The sequence below is a fragment of the Drosophila busckii genome, chromosome 2R (assembly GCF_011750605.1).
Source record: "Drosophila busckii strain San Diego stock center, stock number 13000-0081.31 chromosome 2R, ASM1175060v1, whole genome shotgun sequence".
NCBI classification, from domain to species: Eukaryota; Metazoa; Arthropoda; class Insecta; order Diptera; family Drosophilidae; genus Drosophila; species Drosophila busckii.
In genome coordinates, this window is record NC_046605.1 from 18,376,463 (window position 1) to 18,399,419 (window position 22,957).

Below are 22,957 nucleotides of genomic sequence, written 5' to 3' on the forward strand. Positions count from 1 at the left end.
CAAACATTGAGTAAAAAATTGCTGCTAGGCCTGGCGAGAGTCCGACAACCCGCTGTGTGCGCTGAACTGAACCTTTGCCTATTTTTCTTTTTTCCGCTGCCTTGTTGTGCGTCTCTGTGTGTGTGTGTGTGTGTGTTGAGACCAAAAATGTAAATGTCAACCTGTGCAAAAAGCCCGCTGGCAGGCAAGAACTGGACGACGACACGGATTAGTCGGCAGGATAACGTTTGAACCGGAAAATTAACTAAAAGCAGAGATTTCCATGCCAATGAATTGTCCAACAGCAAACGATGCTGCAACAGTTTTTTTCGCCACTGCCACACACACACACACATACATGTGTAAAGAGTATGGCGGGTATATTGGCTGCCAAAGTAATGTGAGAAAAAAATTGTTATAAATTTAAATTGTTGCAGTAAAGTTCGCTCGGCGCTTTGACTTGATTTTTATTTTCTTTTTTTTTTTTTTGAAACTCACACACACATGCACACAGCATCGCGGCCAAGTGAATTAATCCATTTATAGCATTCATTGTCGGTCGCCCATTGCTCGCGTGTGTGTGAGCCAGGACCACAACACACACACACACACAGGCACACACAACAAACATAAACTTGCCACCTTGGTCGTCGCTCCATATAAATGCAAATTTTTGTGTCAACACTCTCAGGCTTTGTTCCCCCAGCGAGCGAGCGAGCGAGACTCGCTCTACACTTGAATTATGTTTTTTACATGAGTTTCTGTTGCTTGGGATTTTATTTTGCTTTTAGTTATTAGCGCAGACCAGAACTCTGACCCAAAAAGCGAAACGTCGTCGCTCTCTCTATTATAATTTTGTTTTTGTATGTATTTTATTTTTGTTTGAAAAGCAGCAGCAACGATGCATCGGTAGGTACTATATATGCTATATAATTGGTCAACTTGAAGAATCGGCAACGTTAATGCGAATGTGTGTGTCCAACTAATTGAAAATTTTGATTGATTTACAGCAACTGAGCAACAGCAACTAAGTTTAGCTTTAAGTTCACTCTCTAGCTTAAGTAACTATTAAGTACACACAAAGCTTTAGCTGCTGGCTTATGCAGTGCTTAATTATTAACTAACTTTTAATCTATAAGTTTAAACTATAATAACCAACTGCTTACTTTTCACACACACACACACACAAAACGTTTGCTTTTGTTAACAATGAACACAAGCTTCAAATTTCAATTAACATTAAGTTGGTTACATTTTCTTTTTAAGGTAAAAAACGAAAGCGGATATGAATCAAATTGCTCTATATTTTCTATATAATTTTTTTATACTTTAATTTTTTGACTTATTTTAAAAACGAAAACACTCGTACTCTTTCTACTATTATGTATTTCATCTGTTCGCCTGTGCCAAAACACACTGTAATTGCTTCTACGATGGATGGTTTCTACACCAACACACACCAATGCACACCAATACACACCAACACATTAAAAATATAATCTATGTGTGCTGAAATTTGTTAAATATTTCAACAACACACACCAATACATACACCAACACACACCAATACATTGCAACACATTAAAAATATAATTTATGCGTGCTAAAATTTGTTGAAATATTTCAACAACACACACCAATACATACACCAACGCACACCAATACACACCAATGCATATAAACATTGCACCACATTAAAAATATAATATAATGCGTGCTAAAATTTGTTGAAATATCTCAACACCACAATTATTCCCACACTACATTAATTATCCGTATTGGAATCTCTGCATAAATATTTAATGTACGCATAATTCAAATAATTCTTTTTTATTGATACGCACACACAAATTTGATTTATTTTATTGCATTTGATGCTGAAATCCAATTGATTTCTATTTAAATTAAATACATACACACACACACACACACATGCACAACAGACATCACCACTTACGGCACACCAACAACAACAACAGCAACAAATGCAGCACAACAACAACACCATCCCAACGGCTGGTGGCGTCGGCATCGGCGCTGCTGGCGGCGCATCAACAACACCAACTTCAACAACAACAACAACAGCTACAAATCACAGCAGCAATGCTGCCGCTGCTGCTGCTGCTGTCGCCGCCGCTACTCTAATGAGCCATCATCATCAGCATACACTGGAAGTGGGCAAGAAGCGTTCAGCGGATCCTGAAATGTTTCCACTGGTATTTTGTTTAATTATTTTTGTTCCGTTTTTTTTTTCACTTTTGTTAACGTTTTTGATTTTCTGGGTGTATATATATATATCAAAAATCATTTGTTGTTTAATTTCCTGTGCATTTGGTTTCCAACTTTTAGTTTGTTTTATATATATGGCTATTGTTTTATGCAAATTAAATTTTAAGTGCATGCTTTTAGCAACAAGCGCAGATTGAAGTAAACAAAAATAAATATTTTCAATTTAGCTGCAAATCATTTTAAGCCAACCCGCTCCGTTGGCTGCTTAGCCAAAGTGCCATTAATTAACGTTTATAATGAGCTCGCAAGTCAATGAATCCAGTCAGTCAGTTAGTTAGTTAGTCAGTCTGTTAGTCTGCATTTAATTTATAAAATGAAGTCATTAGCGAGAGCATATCAAACAACAACACACACATGACTAATCAATTTATCAATAGTAGCAGCAGTTTGCCATTTGGCAAACCCACACATAGACACTCAACGGCTGTTTGAAGCAATTAGGGGCTTGCCAATACAAGTATGATAAATCACACACAGACACACACACACATATGCACTCGAATCGATTTTTAGCTAGGCAAGTGTTAATTAAAATGATTTTGCTGCCAAGCACTTGAAGACATACGCTACGTATACTTGATTTACTTCAATATGCATGACGCCTAACAAATGTTTGTGTTAAACATTTTTTTTTTATTTTACAGCTATAACTGTAACTGCAGCTTAATTGCTTAAGTGCTTTTGCAGGTTAATTAGCCACACGCCTTTGATTGCTTTTGGTTCTTTTTATTGCTTTTTATGCGAAAGTTTATGCCTGTGCTACACACACACACACACACACACACATCTATATAGAGTTTATATGTATTATATAGCGTTTAAGTATTGCATTAAGTCTGAACTATTTATGCTAATAATGTTTAATTTGTTCGTATTGTGTATTTGTATTTTATGCTGAATATATCCACTAATTTCATTTGTGTTCTCTCTCTTTCTCTTCTCTCTTTTATTTTTTCGGTTGTTTTCGTTTCGTTCATTCGCTCGTTCGTTCCTTATGTGTATTATCATCAAAAATATAATTCAAACAAACTACAATCAAATTATATATGTCTGCTAACCCCCCCAAAACCAAAACCAAATCGAAATCGAAATCGAAATGAATTCATCAATGCAACAATGCAAATCATTAAACCAACTCATGTAATGTACAATAATAAATAATTACTAACAACAAATGAAATAAATCAATGAATTGAATAAATAATAAAACATAAATATATGCACAATTTAATAAAAGATGGATGTTAAAACGGTTGGTTCATTTTACTATGAAAACTTCGTAAGTACTTCTCAATCTCAATCTCAAAACTCAACAATTTACAACCAACTAAATGAACAACTATACATCAAATCTTATCAAAAAAACACATACATACATTAAAAAAAAAAAAGAACAGAGCCTAAGCATAAGAAGCACACACTTCTAACTAATCAACTTAAATTAGTTAAAGCTTCTAACAAACCAAAGCCAGGCCACACTCTCATGCATGTTGCAATATAAAATACATAAAAAATTAAATATATATAAATCAATTAAGCAATTGGCAATTTGTTTATCATTTCTTTTTAAGCTTTTACAAGTGAACACACACGCTTTGAACATTGCACGCCCAAAGCTTGTTGGCTTTAGCTTTAGTTCATTTCATTTTTTGTGTTTTCTTGTTTAATAAACTTTGATTTGATTAATGCTATGGAGCTAAGCTCAATGAAACAAAACCAATTGGCAAAAGTCGAAGCATCAAAAGATTCAAAACATAAACAGAAAACTAAAGTTTGACAAAATTCCGTACACTTGAGCGCTCTTGTTTGTAAGCTAAACTTATATATATAAATAAATGTATTGGTAACAGTGCAATTAAGCTAGTTATTTATTGTATTTAGTTTATAGTTTACTAACAGCCAAAAACTAACATTACTAATCTTCGATTTGCTCTTCTATTTTGTGCTATAGCAATTCTCTGGCATGGTACCGTTCAAACGTCCAGCTGCCGAAAAGTCTGGAATTCCAGTTTATCAACCCGGTGCGACAACCTATCAACAATTAATGCAGCCCTATGTGCCAGTCTCATGTGAGTATGCCCCTCAACAACAACAACAACAACAACAACAAGAACTACCAGTACAACAAGAACAAGAACAACAACAACAACCACAAAATGTTGCAATAAGTAGCGCCATAACAACAACAACTACAGCAGCAACAGCAACAACAACAGCCAATAATAATAATAATCAAGCTGTAACTGTAACTGCTATGACTACCAATACCAATACCAATACAAATACCTTCACCAACACCAACACCAATACACCAACAACCAACACCAATACAGCTACTAATCATATTAATAATCATGATAATCAATTGCTAGCTAACGATTATGCTACAGATACAAACACAGATACAGCAGCAACAAACACAACAACATCAGCAACAGATTGTAATACAACACAAACAATTACAACAACAGCAGACACAGCTACAACAGCAGCAGCAGCAGCAGCAACAACAGACTTAAATTTGAACAATGGTAGCGCTAGTCCCAACAGCACAGAGCCGACAAGCAATGGCGAGAACAACAATTATTTGTCTTATATAAACAATAATTTGAAAGCTGACGAAACAGACACAAGCGACACAGCAGCAGCAGCAGCAGCAGTTGCTGATGTCGATGCTGTATCCATAGCAAGCAGCTTTGTGTCAGCTACGCCACAGCGCGCTGCATATGTGCAAAAGCAGAATGGCAGCGATGTTAGCTATGGTCGCTATAATGGCCACAGTGGCGGCATATTGCCCACACCCACCAGCAGCAGCAGCAGCAGCAGCCAAAGCAACAGCAACAATTGCATTTCGGCAGCAGCAACTGTTGCCTCATCTATGCAGCAGCTGCAGCGCTTGGGCTATGCCATGCCTGCCTATAGCTATGCCAATTTATATACTGGCTATAGCACAGCCACGCCCATAATGACAAGCGCCCAAAGCAATTATGCGCAACAGCAGCAACAGCAACAACAACAGCAGCAGCAGCAGCAACAAGTTGCTCAAGCTCAAGCTGCGTATGCACAACAGGCGTATGCAGCTTATGCCGCTGCTGCAGGCCTGGCGCCAGCAACTGGCGGCTATTATGCCGCTGCCGATGCCGCTGCGCTGGCCAAGGAAGTGGCACAAAAGAATTATGCGCTCAAGGTGGCCAGCGCCGCAGCAGCCAGCGCCAAGCCTGTGACAGCAGCCTCAGCTGCTGCCTACACCGGCATGACATTGAATAAGAATTATGTGACAGCAGCAGCAGCAGCTGCAGCGCAGCAGCAGCAGCAGCAGCAGCCGCAACCAGTGCCCATGCCACAGCCGCAGGCACAGGCTCAACCCATGTCGATGGCAACGCTGCTGCAAATGCAGGCGCAGGCGCAGGCTCAAGCTCAAGCTCAAGCTCAAGCGCAGCTGCGTCAGTTTGGCTCGCTGCCCAGCTCGGGTCTGTCCACGCCTGTTGCGGCGCCCGGCACGCCGGTGCGCGCGCCCAGCGCTGGCGCTGCCGCTGGCTATTTGCAGAGTCTGCGCGCCACAGGCAGCGCCACGCAGCTGCAAATGAGCGCCAGCCCGCAGGCCTATGCTGGTGGCTACTTCTATCCTGGCGTTGCGCCAGCTCAAGCCCAAGCGCCAGCCGCTTATGCTGCCTATGCCATGCCCACAAATCAGGCCACCGCTGCTGCCATTGCCGCTCAGCAATATGCAGCGGCAGCTGCTGCAGCAGCAGCAGCTCAGGGCGCTGCTGGCGCCACAGGCAGCGCCATGGTGCTGAATCCCTACAAGAAAATGAAAACCTCTTAAGTCGCCCAGCACAAACTTCAAGAGCGCAACGTACTTACATCTGCTAATTTATGCAACTTTTAGTCCTCAGTACACATCGAAGACGTAACGATTATGTGCCTCAGTTTTTGTTTATAGAGACGTCTCTCAATATAAACAGTTTAGCATTAAAGATTACCAAGTGGTTTTGCCATTGCCGTTAGTTAACTTTTTAGTTGTACACACACAATTCTAACCTCACTGTGACTTAAGCTGTTGCCATTAACTAGCGTTAGGCTAGCACACACATACGCACACACACACACACACACACAGACAGACAGTTAAAAATTGCTTTTAAAGCATAATAGAATTTAATTTTTTAAGTTGCAAGTCAGTTAACAGCTGTGATGGCCACTGACAAGCGCCGCCCTCTGACTTTCAATACAAACGTATCATAGTTCCTTCTCTCTCTACCACTCTCTCTCTCGCTCTCTCTCTCTCTCTAATTAGTTTAGTTAGCTAGCGTGTATGCTGTTGTTACTTTAATTGATTTGACTTGTTGAGCAACGAACATGCCTAACGAATATTTTTGCCTTAGTTTATAGTTACCAAACTAAAAGAAATGCATTCAATATATGCGTATACTTAATATAAGCTGCTACACACTATGTACTCTAGTTCACACACACACACACACATTTAAAACTCAAATTGACACGTTCTGTAAAATCGTTTAGCAATTCATATCCATAGACCATAACTAGCTTTAGCTAGCCGCTCTTACTAACTAGAAGAGTTTAAAATTCATCTCGCCGTTTACACACACACACACACACATCGTTCACACACACACATATACAGCCCACTGTTAAGTCATCAAAATTATATTATGTTATGTTAATGTTAATGTTATGTTCGAAATCTGAATACCTATGTTAAAAAATAATAAATACAACTATGTACAATTTTACGTTTCACTCTCTCACTCACTCACTCTGTCTCTCTTTCTAAACTATCTATTGCTATCTCGCTCATGCAACTGTTTGCTCACACACTCTCTATATTTTTTATTCGATGTATTATACATTTCGATAACTTATGTATACAGTTTTTCGATATATGTTAAAAATAAAATCAATGCGTACCGAACTATGTTTTTAATATTAGATCTCGTGTGATTTTTTCTTTATGTTTTGTTTTCTTTGTAATAATTACGCCTATATATATATTTTTATTTATGTACTTAAATTTAATTTCACTCTAATGTAGTCTATGATACTTATTTATATGTTGTTAAGATTTTCGAAAAATTACAAACAAAACAATTTGCCACTGACTTGCGCACCTTAAGTCTCGCTCTCGAAGTTGATTAAATTTATTACTACTGCTACTATTATCATATATTATACGTACATACATACATACATACATACTATACTATACTATATATATATACTTAATAACTGTAAGATTTGTTTCTTTGACATGACAACATCTATATATATTTTAAATGTGTTTTTAAACAACTTAATGTTTGCCACTAATTCTAATCTAGTTAACATAGTTGATTTCAATGTTTTTTTAATTGACAAATCGTGTGCGTTTTTTTCTAAATATATAGTTTGAACCTTACGAAACGGAAACTACTTATTTGTGTGTTGGTATTTTTTATAATTACATATATTTTTTGGTATATTTGATTCACTGAATTTTTTATTTGTTCCGCCGCTTACTACACACACACACACAAAGTTTTGTTTTCTCGCCTCTAAAACTCTGGATTGAAATTCGCTGAGAACACATTACATGCCACATGCCAAACACACACACACACACACACAGACACACACATGCCACACACACACATTATCACATGCCGCAGCTTCTTTTGGGCAGAGCAGCGCACCCAACTTAATAAGCTTCCATCTAATACACACTTTTCAGTTTCCTTTAATCCTTTAGTGCAGCCAACTCAACTCCACTCAAAACTCGACTCCACTCACAGTCGTGTGAGTTGTGAGTCGAGTCTGCAATGCTTTGAAATTCTTATGCTTGAACTCATACAACAAACTCGAAACATTAACTATATATACCGTATACTATTTCTCTATGTTTAGCTACTAAACAACAACAAATTCAAGCTGGCAAATAATAATATGTAGACTTTAGTTATAAACAAAAACATAATTTTAGTGCATACTTATATAACAATTATTGCTTGACTTGTGCCAGGCTTACTACTAACTAACCTACAAACAAACTCTAGCTTAAGAAACAGTTGCTTAAACATAAGAAGCGAATAATATGCAAAGCAAGCGGCAAATGGAAATTCCGACAATTGTTATCGATATGTCTTGCTAAAAGTAATTACTACTATATATGTATATGTTCCATAATCTATGTATATCCAGTTCTTTAGCTGTCTGTATGTTTTCTGTTTTATCTATAGTAGCAAAACTTAGACATAAACTTGAACAACTATAACTAAAATTAACAAAATACACAACAACAACAAAAACCACACTGCATGTTAATAAATGAAGCTAAACAAAATAAAAAAAAAACAAAATTGTAGCCGAAAAAAAAACGTACACATGCTTATTGCTTTTTTTTAATGAAACATGCACAGTTTTGAAATAAAAATCGCTTCAGCTTATATAAGTGAAACATACATACCAAACTAACAGTGAGTTGACAGTTAACATAGCGCTAACAGTTTGCTGTTAACTAGCCATAGCAGCGAGTTTTCGAGTTTACAGTTAACAACAGATTTATTTTTAGATTTTATTTTATAAAGATTTTTAGAGCCATGTTGCAGCTCCACAACACTTAACATAGCCATGTTAGCATAACAGACTTTCCACATGTTAGCGCAAGTACAGTACCGTCCATAGTAAAGAGCGTAGTGTTGCACAACGAATTATAGACTTTCCAACACACACACACACACACACACACTTGAAACTTGTCTGTTCTCGGCTAAAAATGCGTAATTGCTATTTTCAGTTTGCATACATTTATTTTGATTTACAACAGAAATGAACAGCAAAGCAACAATGTAAAACTAATGCATGTTTGTAAGATCGCATTGAAGAGCTGCAATGAACTATAAAACTCTTATACACACTCTTATACACACACACAAAAGCAAGACACAAACAATGAATATGTGCTATACAAAAGAAAAAGTTGAAAGCAAAAGAAAATATGAAAAAAATTAGTCTTATTAACTATGCGTTATACTATAATAAACATACATACAATATATATTTGAAAATTATATATACGTTTTATTGTAAAAACCGTAAACAAGTTGTTGCTTCTTTTTTATTAACAAAACAAACAAACAAAACTGGAAAGTGACACTAAATAGTTTCTCTCTCTCTCTCTCTCTCTGTCTCGCTCTAATTCTTAACGTTTATTAACTACTTCACTCAATTTATTGCTGTGCGTTGTCAGTAAACAATTCTTAACTTTTAATCATTTGCTATAAACTAAAAACTTTATGTGTTTGCTTCTGAAGTTTGTTAACTTTTTTATTTAAATTATGCTTTAAAAATTCACAATGTTAAGTGTTAGGCGTATTAACTCTCTCTCTCTCTCTCTGTCTCTCTCTATATGTGCTCTCTGCTCGACGTAAATTTGTTTCACACACATACAAACACACATACACATATACACAGGCTTGCGCGAGCAATCGCAAACAAAAATCAAGTATACGTTAAAAGAAAAATTACTGCATTGCATAAATTGTATAAAAGCATAAAATAAACAATTTTTATGCATTGCTACACTAGTGACAAATGCTTTTGTAATTATACAAAGTACTGCGCACACTTTGCTTTGCTTTATTTATTAAATTTAAAACTAATGCTCACCAACTCTTTTGCATGTTCAAGCCAGAACCTCAAATAATATTTTCCAAATTATAATAAAGTAATTGCTGCTTTTTCTGATTACAAATGTGTGATGCATATGCAGTAATTTTTTTTAGCGCTCTGTCTCTCTCTCTCAGGTTGATTCTCTGCTCTGCTCTGTTTGGGAAGTTCGTTTCTCTGCGTGTTTTTAATTTGTTTACTATGATTTTCAATTTGTGTTTTTTTTTCTTTTTGGAGCGTATTTGTTACTTTTTCAGCATGTGCTCAAGAACTTTACCGTAGCAAGTAAAATAAGTATAAGAATCAAAGCGAACAGAACATTTGACGATTTGCAAGTGGCTGTCACACTCTCTGTCTCTCTCTCATGCTAACTGTGATATTGCGTATACGTATAGCCGCTATTTATTTACTCTACTACTATATATACGTATTTGGCTTCTGAGTGGCATGTGGTATGCTGGTAAATCGTAAGCTAAACGCACTTCTAAGGTAAGCTGGTGCACTGCCCAACAAAAAAACAAAAAACAAAAAGAAAAGAAAACAAAAGCTTTTTATAATTAGTAAGCCTAAGCCATGTTGACTAGACGCTAAGTATGATTTGTAGTTTGTTGAGGAGAGAGCAGCGCTGAGCTGAGCTCGCTGCTCTCTTCAGTTGCCTAAACGCGTATGCAAACTACTTGCAAGCAAAGTTATTAACCTATATACTCTTACTTTCGATTTGTTTCTTTTCTTTTAAACGTATACGCAGGTTAAAAAATATTTTATACACAAAAAGAAAAATTCTAAAATCCATACGCTTTACACACACACACACACACACACACACACACAATTTAGAAATTAAAAGCTGCTCTCATCAGATGCGTTTTAACTGTTGCTTCGACACACACACAGACAAACACACACACACGCACACACGCGCGCAGGGCTACGTGGTAACCGCACACATACATGCATACATAGCTACTCAATATGTATGTATGCCCAACTGTATTTATATTTATGATAAAAACTTTGCAGGCTTGTTTGTATGTACTTAATGTAGTAAGTATATTCGCATTTGTTTGTATGTGTATCGAATTGATTTTGACTTAAATATGTGTTCAACCCCCAAGCTTGTGCCTACTAACTACTGACTACTATATACAGTTATACACAAATTATATATTTTATTTTTATTTTTATAATTACAGCTGCTGTTCGAGTAACAATTTGCGCTTCAAAATGCCAAATGCTGCATTTATATTTATTTATAATTTTTGATTTCGTTTATTAAACATTTATAACTCTTTTTTTTCAGTTTGCGCGCACTGGCACTTTAATTGCTTTAACAGCTTGATGCATATTATATATATATATATATATTTTATTTTACAGCCTTTTGCCTTTTACAGTTAACATGGCTTTTAAATGTAGCTGCCAACCGCTTGCACTTCCTTTTTAGACGCCCCAAATGTATGCAACAGTCTTTTTTTGCTAATGCGCTTACAGCTTACAAGGCTCACACACACACACGCACACACACACACTTACAAATTTTATTCTAGCTTTAAGTGCGTTCTGGCCATTTGCGCATTAACAAAATTTGCAGTTTTCAGTTTTCTTTTTTTTTTTGTGGGGCAAGCAGCAACAAGTTGAAAGGCGCTAATTACTGGGCGAGTGGGCGTGTCATTAATTTACATTTATTAGCTTTTTTGCTTTTTTTGTGCGTCGCGCAAAGTTTTTTATGCTGTTTGTGTTGCGCTCATGTTTTTTTCTGTCTATAATTTGCATAAAATTAAATTAACATGTTAACAGCATAAAGAGAGTTTTAAATTCAAGTTAAATATTTGAAACTTTATTTGTTAGCCGTATAGATTACTGCAACATTTTGTTGATGCGTAGAATGCAAATCAGCGGCGCTAATTTAATTTCAAATTTATGCAACAATTAATTAATTTCTTGCAATACAATTTTATGTCTCTAATGATTTCACTTTTTATTCCTTTTACATGCCTGACACACACACAAAAACAAAAAAACAACAAATTTCTTGCATGACAATAAAACAAATGTTCAAAATAATTAAATAAAATAACGCACGGATTTGGAATTTATAATGCGACAACAACAACAAAAACAACAACAACAACACATATAATTTATAATAAACACAAACAAATTGCTGCATGGATAACAAAACATAACAAAATATATAATATAATTATATTTTTATTAATCACCTATAATAATTTTCGCTTTGTTTCGTGCCTTTGGTTTTTGAATTTTCAATTGTAGCACAAACTAAAATGCCACCACTTAATGCTTCCTGTGTTATCTATACCGATGCCAGCGGCCAGGTACAGTTGCCGCCGCTGCTGTTAGCTTAACATACGCATGTTGCGCTGCTGTTAAACCAAAGCGCTTTGCATGCTGCGCGCTCAAGCGAATTTAACAATTTCAACTACAATTAGTTTCTAAGTTTCCAAAGGCGAAAATCAAATGAAAACTTTAGTTTATTTATATTTGTCAAAATCATAGAAATAAAACACACTTAGAGCAGCAAGTATTTTAATTTATTAAGCATAAAATTTAAGCTTAGACTAAGCAGCAACATTGCACTAGGGCATAGAGCTCGAGTGTCATACATTTCAACACTGAATTGGGTTAATCAAATTAAATGCGCTGCTGCCGCGCCCCAAAGGACGACACAGGACGGCAGCGACACCAACGACAGCAACGACAACAACTGGCAAAGGCAGTAACAAGTGTCGACGGACATTTTGAAGGCGTTGCCCAGTCGTTGATGATGTCAGCGAACTGACATGGACATGGACACACCTTTGAGTGCTGTCGCAGCTGTTTACACAACACACACACACACACACAGAGACAAACAAATACACACACACACACACACAAACTATAGGTGACTGCAAATATTTGCTACAGTGAAATTACATTTAATTATAAGAAAATTGTTTGTTACAATTTCCAAATATATATTCTCTATCTATTTCGATTCACAATCACAGCCCAGCCGGAACGGGGCGTATTATACACTCAGTGCCCCATGCTAATGAACGGCACATTTTACATAATTAGGTAACAACAAAATAAAAACAACAACAACAACATGAAAGCGGCGTTAGTCTAAACATTACGCTTCACTCTATCTCTTTCTATATGTTACACACACTTTCTATCTGTCTCGCTCTCTCTCTCTCTCTCTATATATATTTGTTATCAGTGTCTTCCCTGCCTTACGCTCAGTGTAACTTTTATAGCTTCAAGCTTTTGTCTGCTTGCAATAGCTTTCCAGCTTATTCAGTTTCAGCTTGTGCCCCCGCCCAAACCAAAATTAAGTCCAAAACTATAATTTGGTTAGTTCTGTTTCATTTTATTGTTTGTTTGTTTGTTGCTCTTTTGCCGCTCAGTCCTCACTCCGCGTCTGGTAAACAAATTAACATTGCGTATCTATTACGTTCTCTCTCTCTCTTTTTTCTCTCTTTTCTCTCTCTCTCTCTCTCTCTTTTCTAGTGCCGCCTATTAGGATATGTAACTGTTACTGCATAATTCAACCCACTAGAACTTAAGCAATCAAAGCGTTCCATTTATTGTATTATAACTTAAACTATAATTAAAAAAAAAAACTAAGGCGCGTGTTCTAGTCGAAACGAACGACAAGTGAGTTTTAAAGTACCAAAGCTTCTACTCTACTCAATGCTGTGCTTTAAAGCTTCTTTGGCTTAATCTAAAACGCAAACAATATAAAGACAAAGCTTAGTTTAAGTTCTCTCTATACCAAAAAACCAAACAAAACAAAACAAAACAAATACTTGCTGCTTCCAAAGGTGTTTTATTTCCAAAGATTTCTTTTAAGTTCACACTTAAGCTGCTGTGGCAAATTTTAAGTTTAAGCTAAGCTTCTACTCTTTAAGACTTCATTTCTCCAGCTCACCAACTATCACACACACTCTCTCTCTCTCTCTCTGAAGAAACTCTTAGTACACACGCTCATAGACGCGTTTCCATACTACGCAAACTATTTTTAATCATTTGCGCCGCCATTTTATGATTTAAACTCCTCTTGCCTTTTAGTTTAAAATTAAGCAAACATCATCATTCAAGCAAAGATGATAAAGCAGCGACTAACAAAGCGTACAAAATCGTATGAAATTTGTACACTCGGCGTATACTTAATCTAACCCCCCCCACCCATATTAACAACTCTAGTGTATCATATATATCGATTATAAGAATCTAACTAATTTGTGATATTTTTCTTTTTTCTGCTCTTCTCTTTTTTTCGAAACTGAACCAAACCAAAAAAATTAAAAAAAAACAAAAACAAATAATAATATACAACAAAATATATATAAATTTATAATTTTGTCCAATTGGTTTATTTACTACGTTTGCATCCTGCCATTACCCACAAAACAAATTGAATTGAAATGAACTGAAACTTCATCTTCTATATAGTTACTGGACACCCTCCCGGTGTGCCAAGATTTTAATAGATCTATGTGCAGTCGGTTAAATTGTAGATTCGTTCATTTAACTGAAGGTAAGTGCATGTTTTTTAGTTTATAGTTTTCAACTTAACTCTTATTGTTTTCTCTAGCAATTTAGTTTTTCGTGGCTTTTAGTGGCTTTTACTTAGACTCTCAGTAGTGATGAACTTCAATTGGTTTATTAGTTGACTTAATGCTCGATTGGCTAACAATTTTAATTTCCCAACCCCTTTTGATTTACTTTTAGGTTTTTTGAACAAGAATAAAACACAAACAAATGAACACGTCAAGCAAAAAGAAAAAAAAGATTTTGTTACACACATGTAAATTGGTTGAGCTGCAATTTAAATTTAACAAGCACTTGAAACATAAATTTCCAAATAGAAACACAACGCAAACTTTTGGGCGCCAACTTGGGCTCACAACAAAAATAGCAGAGAAAAAAAACTAAATCAATTATTTTTATAATTGCTTTCACTGTTTCCCCCCCCAACCCCTAAATATACTTACGAATCAAAGCAGCTAATATGACTTACTAATCTTTGGTTTTTTTCGCTTTCGCACAGATGATAAGGTCGAGGTGATTGATCAACGTGTTGCTGTCTGTCGCGATCACGCCAACAGCCAATGTCGTCGCAAGCAATGCAAATACTATCACATACCCATTGTCTTGCCGCCGGCCAATATAATGGCTGCCATGATCAGCAATCCCAATGAGCAGCAGGCGGCTGCCGTCACTATGGTGGCTACACCAACAACAACACCAACAGTAGTTGCTGCTGCTGCTGGCTACGCCAACAACAACAACAACAACAACAACAATAATCTGATCATCATTGAGCCGCAACAGCAGCAGCAGCAGCAACAACAGTACACTTATCACAACAGCAACACCAATTACTACACCAACAAAGCTGCCAGCAACATGTATCAACAACAGCAGCAGCAGCAGCAACACATCACTTATCACTGCAGCTCGCCCTACTCACCCTCGTCGGCCTCTTCGTCGTCCTCCTGCTCCATAGCCACATCGCCCACACTTTCGACAGCCACTACGCTCTCCACCACCTCGACAGCCACAATGCCCACACCACAGCAACAGTACGCAGCAGCACCAACAGCTTTTCTCAAGGCGCCAGCCTACTACACCACCCACGATGCCACGCCCACTCTGGTGCTGAGCAGCGATTACAATTCGAATTGCATACCGCTGCAGGCAGCCCCGTTTATCTCGCTGCCACAGCAACATGTGCTGAAGTATCCGCAGCAGCAGCAGCACCAGCAACAGCAGCAACAGTTGCAGCTGCACCATCAGCAACATGCCTATGTGGGTCATTATCCGGTGGTGGCCACCACAGTGGCTGCTCTCCCAGCCAACACAATCACCGTTACGCCGGCCACAATAGCCGCCAACTCATCCGCCTGCATCTAAGTCAGTCAGTCAGTCAGTCAGTCAATCTCAACAACAATTTGGAACCTTTTTGCATCAAAGCTTCGATATGAACTATTTACAAAACGCCGGGCGGGGGGCTTCACATAATGATTCAGACATTGAGTAAAATCTACAGAACTTTTTCGTACGTATAGCAAGACTTAAGCGTAAGTGTGTTGTAAGCATCAAATTTACACATAATTGTGAAATAACGAGTGACAACTCTACAATATTAGATAACAAAAAAAAACATTCAAGAAAATTAACAAAAAAAAAAAATGTTTAGTGTTGTTATATAAAGAAAAAAAAAACAAAGAAAGCATAAAAAAAATAATTATAATAATTAGCAATTAAAAATTGAACTTGATATAATGGAAATAAAACGCAGTTGCATTAAAATTAGTTACAAACTATTTTAAACTCTAGTGTTCCATATTTCAATGCAAGCAAAAAATTAATTAATAAACATTTAGAACGGATGTGTTAATATTAGCAGTTGGTAAGCCTACAAGAACAACAACAACAACTACAACAATCTACAATATGAAGGTCAAAATTAATCAAAAAACAACAACAACAAAAGCATGTTAAATTCATAGGCCATAGACAACGTAAGCAACAGCAACAAACAAAAAAAAAAAAAAAGTACAGTCACGTCCTATTTTTGCAACAAACGATTTACTACAAACAAATTAAAAAAATATATAGTAAAAAATATCAGCGTTTTTTTTAAATAATAATACCAAACAGCATATTCCTTTTTTTACATTTTGTAAATGAACAAACCGAACCCGTAAAATCAGCAAACGAACAAATTAATAAGCATATTTTTTTATATATACAAATTAAAAACGAACAACTGAACACAATATGGCATCAAAAGCATAACACTAAAATAAAAATAATAATCAAATTAAACCTTTAAGCATTTTTTGCAAACATAAAAGTAAAATATTAAAATGAAATACGAAGTTTTTTAAAAGTATATTATTATATAATTAATTTAGCTGAAATCTCTAGTAAAATACAAAAAAAAAACAACATTTCATATATTACACACACAAACATGGCATATATTATAAATAAATATATATATATGAACGTACTGTATCTTCCTATAAAAATAAAAACCACGAAATGCGCGTATATCTTATATACGTATTATAGATGGTCTTGCAAATGTTCTACTGATATTTTTTGTTTTGTTTGTAAGTAAATCTATAGTTTTTGATAAGTAACAAGATTACAATAATAACGCAAAAGGGGAATGAAACATAAACAACTAATTATTATACATATATATACAAGCATACATAAATAAATATATACATATATTTATGTATATACACAAAAACCAATATATACTTATATATATATATATATATTTACTAAACGCAACTAAAACATGAAATGTGATCTTTTAAAGAAACAAAAATAATAAGAAGAAATCAATAAAAAAAACACACACAGAGAACGTAAATTTGTAAATGAAATGAAACTGCAAGCGGCGGCAAAAGTTGAACATTTAATATACAAAAAAATAGTAGCAAGGCATATTAGCAAAGTTTCTGCATACATAAAGGCGAATAAACGTAATTTTTAAATTGGTTCCCAGCATAACTAAACTAAACATAAAGCGAAAATCTAAACTAAGCCGAGTAACTTTACTACTTGTCTACATTATAAAAACGAAAATAATCAAACCTTAGCTAAGATCGTTTCAAAGTTTTAACAACTACTTGATAAACACATGTACATTTAAGGGCTGATTATAATATACGGAAATTTATTTTATCATTTCGCAATTTTACTTTCCACTTCTCTATCTTCTCAACCAGTACCCATTTTATAGTAAATACTCATACTCTTAGCTTCAACTCGTTATTCCTACAAAAAAACACACACACTCAACTTTAATCAAAGTCTCTAACGTCTAACCAAGTGTTTTTCTAGAAATACACCCAACTCCAGTAAAAAAAAAAAATACTAAAAACAATGCCTAATAAGTTTCCGTCCATTATAAGCAGACCTTAAATCTATATGCAGACTACAACAATAACAATAAATAAATGAATAAAATTAAACAATGAAATGAAACGATTGAGTCGACACACAAACACACAAACACAGTTTAATAAATATAATTAATAATAATAATAGTAGTTACGACAATGCGACAAACATTTTAAAAGAACAGTTACTAACACGATAAACGATTAAACAAAACAATAAACTGCAAAATGTTTTACAATATAAAATAAATCGTTAAATACTAAGCTTACAAACGAACGTAAAAAGAAAATCATGAAAATTAACAAAAAAAAAAATTAAACATTACTACTATCACATTTTGAATAAACATAACATGTAAACTTAGTATTTTGTTTTGTTCAGTGTATACTAATAAACAATTTATGATTTGTTTTTACCAGTCGAACAATCTCGAGGGTTAAATGTAAACTAGAAACGAAACTTTTGTTTGCCTTAAAGTCTTCTCATCAAGCATCTTATCATGAGCATTGATTGAGCATACATAGAATTTTAATTTAAAAACACACACAAACACACACATGCATACTTAATTGGACAATTATATATGTATATGTATAACAAGAAAGCATAATAATAAATATATGTACTATGTGTAGTCTTTTCTCACTATGAGTCTCATAGTTATTATTGTTAATTTTAGTTTATATACATATATATATATATATATACATACAGATAAATATAAAGATAGATTATTATGATTATTAATTGTGAATATGATGTGATGTGTTTATTGCAAAGTGAAGAACAAACGAAAAATTATGATTAAAACGTAAATTAACTAAACAAACAAAACAAATCAATGTTGCAACGTCATAAATGTAAAACTAAGTAAAAAGCATAACAACAACAACAAGAATAAACTACAGTAACTATGTTAGGTGTGCGAATAATTTTAAAGTTTACACATTTACTTTAATGTCATCTTATAATAATGCATTCACTTTTTATTATTATTAATAATGTATATGGTATATGTAATATTATAAACTGTAAGTAGTTTCTTCATTTTATGTCAGGTGATATCAACGAATTTTTCATATATGGTTTATGGCTTAGGTCCAACAATTCAATTTTATACTTATTTTTATTATTATTTTAATCGTTGTTTGTTTGTCTCTCTCTCTAATTATTTTGCTTAATTTTTTTATTACTTGTGTTCATATACAATATATATATATGTTGAAATATATGTATATTTTTGTAGTTTTGTTTTTATATACATACATACATACAAATCGTACTGCGTGTGTATTATTTTGTATTTATCATATATAAATATACTTATTAAATAATAAAAATAGTATATACAATTAACTATATACATACTTTATATAAAGTATATATATACATATACAACAAAATGGAAAACAACAAAAACAAAAATGATGAATTGAAATAATAGTCTTTAAGCAAAAGTCATGCAATGAACGATTGAGAGATGAAATTATTGAGAAAACTGCGAAAATCAAGAATGTATGTAGCTCGTTTATATAGAGGAAAGAAAAAGAAAAAGAAAAATGAAAAACACGTTTGGCAACGATTCTGACGAAGAAGATGATGATGATGATGATGATAATTATACTCCTAAACGAACATTTTTTAAAAATATTTAAATAAACAAATCATTATTAACTATTATTATATTTATTATTAAAAACAAGAAAAAACAACAACAACAAATTTAGTTATTATATACACAATGTAAAGAATAAAGATGAGCAAATCGATAAATGAAATCAATAAAGAAATGCACAGCAACAAATTATTATTGCAGTTTGCAAAATGATGAGCAGCGTAAACAATACAACAACAACGACAGCTACAATTAGTTGCAAGTTGATAAATGTATGATGATTGGTAACATAAAAACTACAACATTTAAAGTTATTAAGCAGTAAAGTAAAACCAAAAAAAAAAAAAAACAACAACAAACAAAATGGAAATACAATAAAAAAAATGAGAAAACAGTGGAAATAAATTTCAAAAATTGAAAACTGACTTTTTATTTAAGCAATTAGAATTAAATAAAATAAAAAAATAACTTTACCAAGTTTCATACTTCATAGCAGAGCAAGGTTTCGATCCTCGGACCTCTGGGTTATGGGCCCAGCACGCTTCCACTGCGCCACTCTGCTTGTTGTGTATGAAGCAGCTAAAGCGCTACATACGCAAACGTCGACAAAGCAGTTGAGCTTACGTCAGCTGCATAGACAGAGCAATTGAGTTGAGCTATTTTTAGAACGTACGTGAGTTAACGTGCAAGTATTTAAAAATAACTGCGCATTGAAAACGAAATATGCAAAATGCAAACCGCTAGAGAATTAACATATAAAGCTACCCTAAGGAGCCATACATACATAGTAGAAAAAGCGTTGAACCACATGCTTTATTTTTGCTTAACCACATTGGCCTCAGCAAAAAAAAAATGTAAAAAGAACTGCAAACTAAATGCTGAAAATGGAGTTGAGGTTAGGTTGAGGGGTGAGGTGAGGTGAACTGTATGCTAAGCGCACGCATGCACACGTAAATTCCCCAGGTGCCAGTGCTAGAGCATAAAAGCGAAAAGAGAAGAAAAAAAAAGAAGCAAGCAAAACGACATGAAGCTGGCACATGGCAGTGAAAAATGTGCTGGCGAAAAAAAAAGAAAATTCAAATAAAAGGAATGGCGCTCTGCTTGCAATTTTTACTTTTTCTTGCTTTCACCTCACATTTTTTTCGCCTTAAAAGAAGTTACACACACACACACAGACACAATGGAATGCAAGTTGTCTATTTCACACACCAACGCGCTGCAAAAGCGACAGCGACAGCACCCTAGGGTAGCCCGAGGTGAAGCTCCAAAGCGAAATTTCAGTATCTTCAGTGACAATGGCGTTGGCGTTGGCGTTGTCAGTGCGATATGCCGCCTAGCTGGTAACAGTTGCAATTAGTTGCATGGGGCACAAAATATTATACCTTGACTGTCACGCGCGTGGAGGCGCCACACGCCAACCGACCCTGCCTGCCACCAAACTGTAATTAATGTGTGCAGATTACGTGCTTTAAAACTTGATGCTGCTGCTGCTGCTGGTGGTGTGAGTGAGTGTTGGTGTTGCCAACTTCTTGCAGCCAAAAAGGCAAGTGTTGGCGCTTGCAAGCAGATTGCCAAACTATTGAGCAAAGCTTTTTCTTATAATACAATATTAAAAATAATAAATAAATGATTTAGAGCTTATTAAGTTAATGCAGGTGAATTCTCATTTGGAAATCTTAAAATGTTCAGTATTATGGCCAAGTGCTATGGCCTAACTTAGCCAAAAAATCAGACTTAAGTGTGTTATGGTTCTATCAACTCATGAGAGTCATACTAATCAGTTGTTTTTTGTTTAATTTCAAGCTTAAGACTTACGACTTAACTGTTTTATACCATTGCAAACACAATTCAAACAAGTATAAGCATGTATGCTTTAACAAAATTATTTAAAGATGTTGTAAACAAAATTATTAAACAAACAAGAAAAATTTCATTTAAATATCAATCTGATTTAGAAGTTTCATGCCTTGAAATGCATTCAAATTTGCAAGATTTAAGATTTTACATTAAAGATTAAATTCAAACTTCTTTTTTTAGCATCAATACGAGTATAAAACGATGGCTCGTTTAAAAATCGTACAGTAATTAACAATGTTATGAGCAGAAAACAAATGCTTCAGACTTGTGTTTTGTTTTATTTTTAGCCTTAAGATGCTATAACTAAACTAAATAAAATCAGAAATTATTTTGCACAAGTTACAAATTAATTTGTCGGAAATTTCACACTTTCAAAAGCTATAAGTAAGCGTAATGATAAACTTCTGATTTCAGATTTTTATGCCTCTTTTTACTCGTAAAATACATGAGAATAAAACTGCATTCAAATTTTGAATTTGGAAAATATTTTTGATATTTTGGCAAAATATGTGATTTCAAAAATGCAAATTTTACATTGTAAAAAAATTGTAAAATCCAAAATATAATGATGCAACTTTGTTTTTAGCAAAAATACGAGTATAACGCAGCAACACGTTCAATAATCTAATGATTTTTAAAAAAGTTTTGTTTAAAATCAAATGCAGTCAACTTGCTTTTTGTTTTTAATTTGAAAATCTGAGAAGCAGTAGCTGGAGGAAAACTGGAAATTAATTCCAATGCAAGAACATTATGCATATTTATTTACATAAGAGTCTAAAAATAAATAAACACTTTGTATTTCATTTGATTAGTGAAAAAAAATTCATTTGCAAAATTATGACATTTAAATCAATAATAGCCTGCTTATGCTTTTGATATTTTCAAACTCCGCAACTTTGGAACTTTAGTATCTATGTATGTATGTATATACAAAAAGTCTGTATGATTCACTGCCGAAAGGATCTACAAGGTAATATTGAGTATATTTATACATATTAATCCTTACTATTAAATAAAAACAACACACTTCTTAATATTTGTTTGGTCATGCAAGGCCAATAAATTTGAGTCCTCAGCTACGAATAGCTGATCTAGTATAAGCTCTCACTTTGGCTTCTCACAGCGCTGAAGAAGCTCAAGCGCTCCCTTCTTTGCGCTTGTATTCACGCGCTCTCCCTTGTGCTTGCACTTACGTGCTCTCTTCTTTGTGCGTGCATTTGGCACTGCACTAATAAAAGCTCGCGCTCTCTTTGTGCGTTCTCATTAAGTTCTTCTCGCTATCAATAATCTTCTATGATTTTATCTATCGCCTTCGAAACGGACAGACCCTGCTCTGTAGTTACTCTTGTAAGTCGGCAGTGCCGCATATATATTATATATGTACATACATATACTCGAAACATACTTGTAAACCTGAACTAAAACTAAACCTGCAGAAAGCAGTAATAAATTTATATATTATAAATAAAACCCTCGTCGTTTTCTAATATATATTCGGGCGTTAAGTCGCGATTCGCAACAATACGGCTAGCGACAAGTCGTTAGCTCAACAAAATTTAAGTTTGTTAAATACATATAAAGAAAAATGTGCTATTCAAGTGAAACAAAATA

At 34.5% G+C, this 22,957-nt stretch overlaps 1 protein-coding gene and 1 non-coding gene across 2 annotated transcripts in view; one reads left to right on the plus strand and one right to left on the minus strand.

Annotated features, from left to right (window-relative positions):
• Positions 1 to 16,139, plus strand: part of LOC108596015 (mastermind-like domain-containing protein 1) — a 116,705-nt gene extending 100,566 nt beyond the window's left edge. The window contains 5 exon segments of the mRNA XM_033293309.1: positions 1,923 to 2,195; positions 4,220 to 4,337; positions 12,211 to 12,272; positions 14,398 to 14,482; positions 14,996 to 16,139. Coding sequence (XP_033149200.1) covers positions 1,923 to 2,195; positions 4,220 to 4,337; positions 12,211 to 12,272; positions 14,398 to 14,482; positions 14,996 to 15,861 — 1,404 coding nt within the window. The 3' untranslated portion in view covers positions 15,862 to 16,139.
• A 3,840-nt stretch (positions 16,140 to 19,979) lies between these two features.
• Trnam-cau lies at positions 19,980 to 20,051 on the minus strand. Its single transcript has one exon. It is a non-coding gene; the product is annotated as a tRNA-Met (tRNA).
• Between the last annotated feature and the right edge of the window lie 2,906 nt (positions 20,052 to 22,957).